General features: G+C 66.9%; 2 protein-coding genes across 8 annotated transcripts; both read left to right on the plus strand.

Annotated features, from left to right (window-relative positions):
- Positions 1-147: 147 nt before the first annotated feature.
- HCRT (hypocretin neuropeptide precursor) lies at positions 148-1390 on the plus strand. The gene is made up of 2 exons (XM_048926815.1): positions 148-540; positions 965-1390. Exons 1-2 carry the CDS (start codon positions 520-522, stop codon positions 1388-1390), a joined length of 447 nt encoding a protein of 148 aa, XP_048782772.1. The 5' UTR covers positions 148-519.
- Positions 1391-1779: 389 nt separating this feature from the next.
- KCNH4 (potassium voltage-gated channel subfamily H member 4) lies at positions 1780-10581 on the plus strand. 7 transcript variants are annotated; one of them, XM_048926777.1, is made up of 16 exons: positions 1780-1921; positions 4412-4645; positions 4741-4872; positions 5120-5247; positions 5912-6155; positions 6276-6433; positions 6617-6824; positions 6946-7140; positions 7274-7473; positions 7720-7969; positions 8054-8736; positions 8940-8990; positions 9063-9352; positions 9438-9544; positions 9638-9714; positions 9786-10303. In XM_048926777.1, the coding sequence occupies exons 1-16, from the start codon at positions 1846-1848 to the stop codon at positions 10182-10184; spliced, it is 3432 nt and encodes a 1143-aa protein (XP_048782734.1). In that variant the 5' UTR covers positions 1780-1845; the 3' UTR covers positions 10185-10303. The 7 variants fall into 7 exon arrangements, with proteins under 7 accessions (XP_048782734.1, XP_048782737.1, XP_048782732.1 ...); XM_048926780.1 differs by having other exon boundaries at positions 8054-8268; XM_048926775.1 differs by having other exon boundaries at positions 5912-6159; positions 7055-7140; positions 9638-10581.
- Positions 10582-10839: the final 258 nt, after the last annotated feature.

A 10839-nucleotide genomic window follows, 5' to 3' on the forward strand; every position in this document is an offset into this window, starting at 1 on the left:
CACCGAATGAGACGGGTGGCGGTGAGGGCACCATCCTTCTGCCGGTTCCATTTGCACCTTCCCTGCACGTCAGCGCAGCACGCAGCCGGCGGCTGCCCGGCGCCCCTTTGTTCGAGCGGTAATTAGCCTAATGGGGCCACGCGGAGCTGACCCGAGAGCTGCCGTTGTTGGGAGCGGTTGGCGCTTCCCCCGGCGCTGACCTTCACGCGGCTTTGTGGGGCTGCGGGTCCCTCGGGTAATTATGGCTTCATTAGTGCCACGCACCCCGGTCCCGCGCTGCACCCACATAATACAGAGCCACAAATGAGGGGAAAGGCCTGACCGGTTTCCGAGCTACCGACAACAAAGACCACGCATCTCCCAGAGACCGGACGGTATTTTTGGCAGCGCTATTGTGCGGGGCCGGGGGCTGGGGGGGGCCGCCCCTATAAAGCCCCGGTGTGCGGCTCAGGGCTGCGTTCCTCAGCCCCAGCAGGACATGCGCCAGCGCCGCTCGGCCACCTGAAGACACCCAGAAGGATGGAGGTGCCCAACACCAAGGTGGGGCTGGGGGTGGTCAGGGGCACTGCTGGGGTCTTGTGAGAGCTGGGCCGGTTCCCCGGTGAACGGAGGTCGGGGGGCTCAGCCCTGCCTGGGTTCCCTGCGGGACGCACGCAGCACCGTGCTTTGGCTCGAGCCAAGTGTGGCTGCTCCCGCTGCTCCTCCGCAGCACTCGGTGACGAGGGGAGGGCGCAGGCTGTGTGCCGGCACAGGTAAGTGCTGGCGAAGATATCTGCAGCCAACTCCTGCTCACAGTGTGGTTTCTGGGCTGGGATGGCGGGGCAGGAGCGAATCTCCTTGGGGTCCCCTCCACCTCCGATGTGCCCCAAAGAGGCGATGTTGCGGGTGCTGCGGCAGCGGAGATGAGCGGGCAGCCTGCAGGGGGGGAGTTGAGCCCTGTACCAACGCGGCCGTTGTCTGGCAGCTGCAGCGATCCGCCTGCCTCCTGCTGCTGCTGCTGCTGCTCTGCTCCCTGGCCGGGGCCCGGCAGAGCCTGCCCGAGTGCTGCCGGCAGAAAACCTGCTCCTGCCGTATCTACGACCTCCTGCACGGCATGGGCAACCACGCCGCCGGCATCCTCACACTGGGCAAGAGGAAGAGCATCCCGCCGGCATTCCAGAGCCGGCTGTACCGCCTGCTGCACGGCTCCGGCAACCACGCGGCGGGTATCCTCACCATGGGCAAACGTGAGGAGCGCCCCGGCACCGCCTGCCGCGACGCGCCGAGCTGCGCTGCGGGCACTCAGCCGACGGTGACCCCGAGGGGCGCTGCTGCCAGCCCCAGGGAGTGCCAGGAGCACGCCGAGAAGGACCTGACCAAGGGCAGGGGAGCGGCGAAGAGCTTTTACTGAGATGGGCTGCGGGGCGGGGAGGGGTCCGCGGGGGGATCAGTGCAAATAGCGCTTTTAAATACCTGCCTGTGGCCCCGGCCAAGGCTGCTCGGCACACTTGGCCTTTTACAATAAACGGTAGCCCGATGTCAGACGGCTCCGCCTCGTCCCTGCAGGGGCCCGGAGGCACGGCTCTGCCGAGGGGCTGCGATCCCGCTGCCGGCCCCGGCCCGAGGGTGGATCCCGCCCCTCCCGGAGCAGCGGGTACCGAGCGGGACCCGGCGCGGCGCCTCCCGGGGCAGAACCGCGCGCAGCCGAGCAGCCGCCGGTGCCCGCCGGTGCCGACACCCCTCCGGTGCCCGGGGCGGGGCTGGGGGCGGAGCCGAAGCCCAGGGCGGGCCGGGCCGAGCCGGGATTACCCGCGCCGTTGGGGCAGCACCGGTTCCGCAGCCCGGGGCGGGCGGCCCGGAGGGACGATGCCGGTGATGAAGGGTCTGCTGGCTCCGCAGAACACCTTCCTGGACACCATCGCCACCCGCTTCGATGGCACACGTAGGGCTGCGCCCCGGGACCGCGGCGGGGGGCGGGCAGGGAGAGGCGGTGACCCTCGGAGCGGCATCGGAGCCCCCGGGGCTGGGCGGTTCGCGCGGACCCCAAGCCGTCTGTCCCTCAGCCGGGCTCAATCTACCCCTCCACGCGCAGCCGGCCGGGAGCGTCCCGTTGTCCCGTTCCCCGCTGTCGGTGCGCCGGGAGGACCCCGGCCCCGCTCAGCATCAGCGGCAGAACGAAGGCGGGGCTGACGGGGGTCTCCGCGCCCCTCCTGCACTGATTGCCGTCCCCGGGAGGGCGCGCGAGAGGCGGTCCCGGTTCGGGGCTCGCCGTGCGGAGAGCAGCGCCCTGCTCTGCCCCAGCCCCAAATTCCCGGTGTGCCAGCAGCAGCCGGATCTGGAGCCCCCTAGGGATGGATGGGAGCAGGGAGTTGGGTGCTACCCTGGGAACCCTCGGCACTGCGGGATGCCATGGGATGGCCACGCAGCACAGCGCCTGCCTGCTGTACCCGTGGCACATGGCATTCTGGCCACCAGTGTGGTTTGGAGCTCCACAGCCCCGCTGTTGCACGGCGCCGGCTGTCGATCCCCACCTCCTGGAGTGTAGGTGATGGGCTGGGTTCTGCCTGCCGCGAGAGCATCTCATTTGCTTGCAGCCAGCACTGGCTGATCTTAAAGGTCCCTTCCAGCCCAAGCCATTGCATGGAGCTGCGTCCCTGGGAGATGTGGGCACTGGCAGCAGTGTGCTATGGCAGAGTGTGGAGCAGAGCCCAGCAGTGCCTATTCTGGAGCCAATTCCTGCAGCTGGAGGTGCTGGAGTAGCCCGGGAGCTGGGTTCCTCCCTGTCTCCATGCCCCTGTGCTGGGGCCAGGACAGATTGAAGCCCCGGCACGTTGGAGAGGGGATGATGTGGGGATGCAACATGCCAGCTTCCAGCAGTATTGGCACCGTGCAGCCACTCAGGAATGGGCTGTGACCATAGCCGGCCCCACGCCTCCCCAGAATCTTCCAGGCCTCCCAGGATTTCCATCTCTTGCTGTGCTGGGACTGCTCTGATGATGCTTGGAGCCAGGAGCATGTCCACACTGAGGGTTTGCCCCACAGAGCAAGGTTGAGCAACAGCACCCTGCCTTCGATGGCTTGAACCTGCCCTACGGGTGCTTTTAAACAGTGTCTGGCTTTGTGGGTTTGATGTGTCTCTTATCGGCTTTATCTGCCATGGAGAGGGGCTTTAGCTGCAGTGATACGTGGCACGACTTAACCCTGCCTCTCCCACACAGCTGCTGCCTCATAGGCCCTGCATTGCTCGTCCAGGCAAGCCATCACCACAGCGGGGCTGCAGTCCCCTTTGTGGCTGTGCTGCTCCCCAGCGAGAGCCTTTTTTTTCCTTTCTAATAACACACCCTGGACACCATAGTAATCCCGGCTCCCCAGAGCAAAAATCTGGCCTTAGTCACAGCTATTTTTGCTTCTCCAAGCTAATCCGGGGTTGAGCTGTACTGTGGTGGCCCCGCTGCACCTCCCATCGCACCAGGGCTGTGTGTGGCTCCCTGCTGCCCTTGCCCAGGCTGCTCTGTCCTGGCATGGCTTTGCACTGTAATCTGCTGTGGGCCTCCCTCCCCTGTGCTGTGAAATGGGAAGGTGATGTTTTTCTGGGTGCTGGGGGTGTGGAATGCAGGGATGCTGGGCTGCGACCCTCGGGCTTGAGACTGCATCCGGATGGTGGCCCCCGTTCTGCCCTCGTTGTGAATGCAGACCCTGCTGGCTGTTCATCCCACTTCCTTGCTGCCCTTGTGCACACCCTTCCCTGGGCTAAAGCACAAAGCCATCTGGCTGGCTGGCACAGAGCCTCCAGCCAGCGTGTGCAGCCCTGCTGATAGAGCCCAGCCCAGGGCTGTCCTGCAGGGCAGGGCTGGTGCTGGCAGGCAGCGAGCGTTGCGGTGCTGTGGCAGCCAAGAACACTGCATTTCTACACGCCTCTATCCTTCCCTGGCTTGGAGTGGGCTCAGGGCTTGGTGGCATCGCTCCCACCTCTCTGCTGGGCGGGGGGCCGCAGGGGCTGGCACTGCCTGTCCTCATTGACTGTCCCCTGCTAAGCTCCACACCCAGCAGGGAGGTGGGAGCAGCAGATGGTGAGGGGGAGGCGCGGATCACCTCGTGTGGGATTGTGGCTCGTTGCAAGGAGAGCCAGGGGCTGCAGGGAGCTCCTTCCCCTCACAGTGTGGTGGGGCTGGGCTGGGGTCCTGCCTGTGGCTGGAGCCTGTGGGGTGGCAGAGCAGGGGGGGCCTGCTATTGGGATCTCCCCACGCAGGGCACAGCATGGGCTGTGTTTCCCCATGGCTCTGCTGGCGCTGGGTGAGTGCGGGGCGTGCAGCCACCTGCTGTGTGTCCCCTGGTGCAGACGGCGACGTGTGGCCACTGCTCTGCTGGGGAGGAGAGGGGGTGCCCCCTAAAACAGCCCAGAGCCCTCAGGGTCTGCTGTGTCTCCTTTCAGACAGCAATTTCATCCTGGCCAACGCTCAGGTCCGCCGTGGTTTCCCCATTGTCTACTGCTCTGATGGTTTCTGCGACCTGACCGGCTTCGCCCGCACCGAGGTGATGCAGAAGAACTGCAGCTGCCGCTTCCTCTGCGGGGCTGAGACCAGCGAGCCCGTCCTGCAGCGCATCGAGAAGGTGCTGGAGGGCAAGCAGGAGCAGCAGGCCGAGGTCTGCTTCTACAAGAAGGGTGGTGAGTGGCACAGGCGCGGGGCCCCATGGGCAGCTCTGGACAGAACTCAGCCCTCGGAGGGGCTTCCTGCTGACCCTTTCCTCTCCTCCACGCAGGAGCTGCGTTCTGGTGTCTGGTGGACATCATGCCCATCAAGAACGAGAAGGGGGAGGTGGTGCTCTTCCTTGTCTCCTTCAAGGACATCACAGAGAGCCGGGGCAAGAGCCATCCAAGTGACAGGAAGGAGGGTGAGCCGTAGTGGTGGGGTGGGGATGGGATTTGAGGCTCACAGCCGTGTGTGTGGTGGACATGTGCTGGGGGGTCCCAGCTCCAGTTGCTCCTGCCTGGCGTTGCGTCCCATCTCAGTGCACTCAAAGAGACCCCAGGACCTCTCTGAGCTCCGAGTGACTCCCAGAGGAGGGGAATGGGAGAAATGGGGCTCATTTCCACAGCTCTGGGGAATGGTCCCGCTAAACCAGCGCATCATCTCTGCAGAGAAGCAGAGGAGCAAGAAACCTGGCAGCTCACACCTGCGGGCGGCACGGCGGCAGGGCAGGACGGTGCTGCACCGGCTCAGCAGCCAGTTTGCACGGCGGGACCGCGGTGAGATGAAAATCAATCGGGTAAGGAGCCGGGTGCACGTGGAGCCTGGCATTGCAGGGCGCTCTCCCCGCGCCATGCTCCTCGCTGTCCCCCAAGGCATGGAAATGCAGGCAGCTGCACCATGGTCTGGTACAAAGGTTGCCGGTAGGCAGCAGAGCAGAGGATTCTGTGGGGAAAGCAGAGCTTTTGGCAGCTCTTGCATGTTGACTCTTTTCTGTGTGAGCTGTGGGGAAGCCCAGGTGCCCCAGGGAGTGCCGTTACCAGGCACTGGGTGCGTGAGCAGTGGTTTCCAGCAGCAGCACGCTGTGCCGGCCTGCTGCAGGGATGTGGGTGCAGCCAGCAGTGCTGAGCCTGGGAGGAAAGGGGCAGGAGAGACGGCAGTGCCATCAGTGCCAGTGCAGAGGGGGGGGGGGGGCTCTGCCCACTGCACGTGAATTTGCACGTGGGGCTGTTCAAGGCAGCAGCTGGCACTGACAGTGGGTTGCTGTTAATAGCATAAGTGCAACATCAATTTATGGCAGCAATTGGTTACTCTGCCTGGCTTTGGGGTGATCTCAGTGCAGCCTGTGTGCTACGTGCCACACCGGACAGCCGTGTCCATCACCACGACATTGGGTCCTGGGGCATCCCAGGAAAGGGGGCCTGCAAAGTGGGACCATTCCTGTGCCACCTCTGCTCCCTCAGAACGTGTTTGAGAACAAACCCTCCATCCCTGAGTACAAAGTGGCCTCGGTGCAGAAAGCCCACTTCATCCTGCTGCACTACAGCATCTTCAAGGCCCTCTGGGACTGGCTGATCCTGCTGGCCACTTTCTACGTGGCTGTCACCGTCCCCTACAACGTCTGCTTCACCAGCACAGAGGACAGCCTCTCGGCCGCGCGCAGCACCATCGTCAGTGACATCGCGGTGGAGATGCTCTTCATCCTGGGTAGGTCTGTGCCCAGAGATGCGCACCTTACTTGGGCACGAGGATGTCCTCGGCTGGGACCCAGCCCAGCCCCCCGGCTGCAGTGGGGCACTCAGGGCCGCCGTGCTCCCCCTGGGGCAGACATCATCCTGAATTTCCGAACGACGTACGTGAGCCACTCAGGCCAGGTGGTGTACGAGCCCCACTCCATCTGCATCCATTACGTGGCCACCTGGTTCTTCGTGGACCTGATTGCCGCGCTGCCCTTCGACCTGCTCTACATCTTCAACGTGACTGTGGTGAGGGTGGGGAGAGGGGCTCTACGGCTGCACGGTGGGGGGCGCCACCCAGCCCATTCTATAGCCCACGAGCCTCCTGCGGTCGTGGGGAGCGGTGGAGGGTCTCTGCCCCAGAGGGAGGGGGGGTTCCTCCCCAGCCCTTCCTGCAGCTCTGCCAGATTCACCCTCCTGCCTGCTCCTCAGACCTCGCTCGTGCATTTGCTGAAGACGGTGCGCCTGCTGCGGCTGCTGCGGCTGCTGCAGAAGTTGGACCGGTACTCGCAGTACAGCGCCATGGTGCTGACGCTGCTCATGTCTGTATTTGCGCTGCTGGCCCACTGGATGGCGTGCATCTGGTACGTCATCGGCCGCAAGGAGATGGAGAGCAACGACCCGCTGACCTGGGACATCGGTAAGTGCGGGCACGGAACTTCTGGCTGGCTCCTCCTGCAGAGCGCAGCAGGGGCAGGGCTGCGGCTGTACTGAGCGTGGCTGCCGCGTGGTGAGCACTGACCCTGGGCTGTGCTTGGCAGGCTGGCTGCACGAGCTGGGCAAGAGGCTGGAGGCTCCCTACATCAACAACTCAGCGGGGGGGCCCTCCATCCGCAGCGCCTACATCGCCTCCCTCTACTTCACCCTCAGCAGCCTGACCAGCGTGGGCTTCGGCAACGTCTGCGCCAACACGGACGCCGAGAAGATCTTCTCCATCTGCACCATGCTCATTGGCGGTGAGGCGGGTAGCCGGCGGGAGGAGATGGGGTTGTGACTGCATGGCTGCATCCTTCAGCCCCACGGTGCCACTGAGCACAGCCCACCCTGGCCCTGCCCCCCCCTGGGCTGACACTGCCTCCCGGTCCCCAGCGCTGATGCACGCCGTCGTCTTTGGCAACGTCACGGCCATCATCCAGCGCATGTACTCGCGCCGCTCGCTCTACCACACCCGCATGAAGGACCTCAAGGACTTCATCCGCGTGCACCGCCTGCCCCAGCAGCTCAAGCAGAGGATGCTGGAGTACTTCCAGACCACCTGGTCGGTGAACAACGGCATAGATGCTAACGAGGTAGGAGGGTTCGGCAGGGCCGGCCCTTCCTCTCTCCTCCTGCTCCGAGAGCAGTGACAGGATTGCAGGCGTGTGTGTGTGCACACGTCCATGTGCTGCTGCTGGAGAGAGCAGAGCTGTGCACAGGAGCGGGGCGGCCTGTCCTGAGCTGTCTGAGTTTGCCATGCAGAGAGGTCCCGCCAACGCTCCCAGCCCCACAGGGCGCAGGGATGCTCCATTCCCCCATGCCGGCTCCTCTCTCCCCAGCTGCTGCGTGACTTCCCCGACGAGCTCCGTGCCGACGTGGCCATGCACCTGAACAAGGACATCCTGCAGCTGCCCATCTTCGAGACGGCCAGCCGAGGCTGCTTGCGGTCGCTCTCGCTGCACATCAAGACGTCGTTCTGTGCGCCGGGCGAGTACCTGCTGCGGCAAGGCGACGCGCTGCAGGCCGACTACTTCGTCTGCTCCGGCTCCCTCGAGGTGCTGAGGGACAGCGTGGTGTTGGCCATCCTGGGTGAGGGCCGCCTCCACAGCGCGTTGCTGCCCGCCCGCTATGGGGTTGGCACCGCCATAGCTGCTGCCCCATCCCCTCCCGCAGGCAAAGGGGATCTGATCGGCGCCGACCTGGCCGGCAGGGACCCGGTGATCAAAACCAACGCGGACGTGAAAGCGCTGACCTACTGCGACCTGCAGTACATCGGGCTGCGGGGGCTGCGCGAGGTGCTGCGGCTCTACCCAGAGTACGCCAGCAAGTTCGCAGCTGACATCCACCAGGACCTCACCTTCAACCTGCGGGAGGGCAGCGAGATGGAGGTGGGTGCGTGTCCCCCCCTGCAGGCCCTTTCTCGTCCTCGCGTCCCCAGAGCCGGGAGCAGGGCTGGGGCTCTGCGTGGCCGGGATGGGGAGTTCGTCTGCTCGGTTCTCGCGCTCCCGAGGCTCCGCGGCTCTGCCGCCCCGTGCAGGTACGTCCCGGCGGCTTTCCTCAGCTCAGGAAGGAGGTGGGGGGAAGGCAGCCTGGACGCGGCCCCCCCGCAGGAGGCGGCCGAGTCGAGTCGTGCTGCCAGGGGGGTCCTCTGCCCACCGCCTCCCCCCTTCCTGGCTCCGGAGCAGCGGAGGCTGCGCCGTGTGTCCCCCGACACACACCGCCCCCTGGGCAGGGCGGAAGGTCGCTCCGTGCACCGAAGAGCATTGTCCCTCACCGGGCACAGTTATGAACAAACCGAGACGGATGCAAGCAAAGCGCGTTGTGTCCTGCAGGAGGCCCGTGCTGCCCGTGGGAAGGTGATGTCCTGACAGTGGGGTCTGGGGCCCAGCACAGCACTGAGAGCAGGAGAGGACAGGCGTGGGCTGCGAGCCCCGGAGCCTGGCACGGAGCTGCGGGACTGCAGTTTGGGGCCGGCCTTTGGGCTGCCCGGGGGCGCCGAGGGCTGCGGCCCGACGCGGGTACAGCTCCGCCCGCTGACGTCTCCAAATCTCTCTCTCAGGGGCTCGGCCGTTTCGCCCGCTCTCCGCGCCTCTCGCAAGCGGCGTCACAGGTTCGTGCTGTCGGGTGTGGGGAGCCGCGAGGGTGCGGGGAGCAGCGCTGACCCCTCCGCCCATGCCCGCAGCCCCGCTCGGAAAGCGGCCCCGGCCCGGAGCAGCTTCTCCCCTGCATCGCAGAGGACGAAGAAGAGGCGGATGAGGTCTTCCAGCGATCGCCCCCCGCCGTCACCCCCCTCGAACCGCTGCTGCCCCCACGTAGCAGCTCCACGCGACTCCCCGGCGCTCCTCGCGGAGACGAGCGCGGCATCCCCACGGCGCGGCCCCAAGGGGAGGCGGGGGGCGGCGGGGGCCGGAGGGCGGCTCGTCTCCTCGGCCTCTCCCTGAACGCCACTGGATCCCCCGAGCTCAGCCCCAGGTAAGGCCGAGGGCTGCACGTGTCCGGGAGGAGGCGGAGGCGGACACGGCGAGGACGAAGTTCGATCCTCACTGCCCCCCTGCAGAGTGGTGGACGGAATCGAGGACGACGGGGGAACCCGGGAGGTGCGAACCTTCTGCTTCGGTGCGGCCTCTCGGCTGCAGGGCGCGCCCAGGGGCTCCCCGCCACCAGGTACGGCCGTGCCAAATGGGGGGGGTTGGGGAGGGGGAGGGTGGAGGGGGAGAAGCGAGGGGATCCCAGTGACGTGCGGTATCTTCTCGGCAGGGACTGCGGAACGCGGCCCGGCGCTGGCGGCGGAGGTGGAGGCGGCGGAGCGCAGCATCGTGCGGCTGAGCCGGGAGGTGCGGGGCCGCCCGGGAGTGCGGGGCCCACCCGCCCCGTCGGGGCTCACAACTTTCCGTCCCCGTTGCAGATCGCCCACCTCAACCGCGAGGTTTCTCAGCTCGGCCGGGAGCTGCAGCGCGTTCTGGAGCTGCTCCAGGGCCGCCCGCCGCCCCCCGCGTGCCCTCGTCGTCCGCCCGGAGCCTCGTCGCCGCCGCCTCGGCCCCCGCCGGCCCCCACCGCCTCCCGGGGCTCCACCCCCTCTCGCAGCCGCTCTGTTCCCGCAGCCTCCGGCGCCCCGGGGCTGGGCACGGAGGCACCGCGCCCGCCGTCCCCCGCAGCCCCGCAGCCCGCGCCGCGCCCGCCCCGTCCCGTCCCGCAGTCCCCGACCCCGCCGCCCGCGGTGCCGCCGCGTTTCGCCCAATCCTTCCCGGGCTGCTCGGCCCGCGCCCGCCCGCAGCCCCGCTCCGGTTCCGCCAGCGCCCGCTGAGCCGCGGGAGGGCGGAGGGACGGGGACCCCCCCCGACTCCGGAGACGCATCCGGCACGCGGTGCGGGCTCGGGTTCGCGTCGCTCCCGGCCGCTCTGCACGGATTTTGGTACCGGTTTTGATACTCTCCTCGCCCACGGGGCTTTTTGTAAACCCACCCCCCGGGGCCGCACACCTCTCGTGCCCGGTGTTGGGCGCCGGCCGCCACCCGGGGCGATGCGGGGCCGCTGCGAGCGGGGCTCGGGGGGATGGTGGCACCCCGGACCGATGCCGTGAAGGACCAGCGCTGCCCCCCGGGCGCTGTCCGTTGTTCTGTGCACCGGGCCGGCATTGCCCCTCTCCCCTCTGCGCCCCTCCGGACCGCACAGACGGAACGGGAAATAAAAGTTCTATTTTTACATCTTTGGGGCTGCGCTGCCGGGGGGGGGAAGAGGGATTGCGGACGGGATGGGGCCGAACTGCGGGGCGGGAAGCGCGTGCGGGGCGGGGCAGCGCGGTTTGCGCGCACCGGGGTCTCCAACCCGTTCCCTCCCGCCCCGGACCCCGTCCGAGGATCGTGTCGCACGACGCCCCTGCGGCCCGGAGCGCTGCCGGGGGACTACAATTCCCATGGCGCTCTGCGAGGGACAGGAAGTGACGTAGCGGAGCGCGGACAC

The sequence above is a fragment of the Lagopus muta genome, chromosome 25 (genome assembly GCF_023343835.1).
Source record: "Lagopus muta isolate bLagMut1 chromosome 25, bLagMut1 primary, whole genome shotgun sequence".
NCBI lineage: Eukaryota > Metazoa > Chordata > Aves > Galliformes > Phasianidae > Lagopus > Lagopus muta.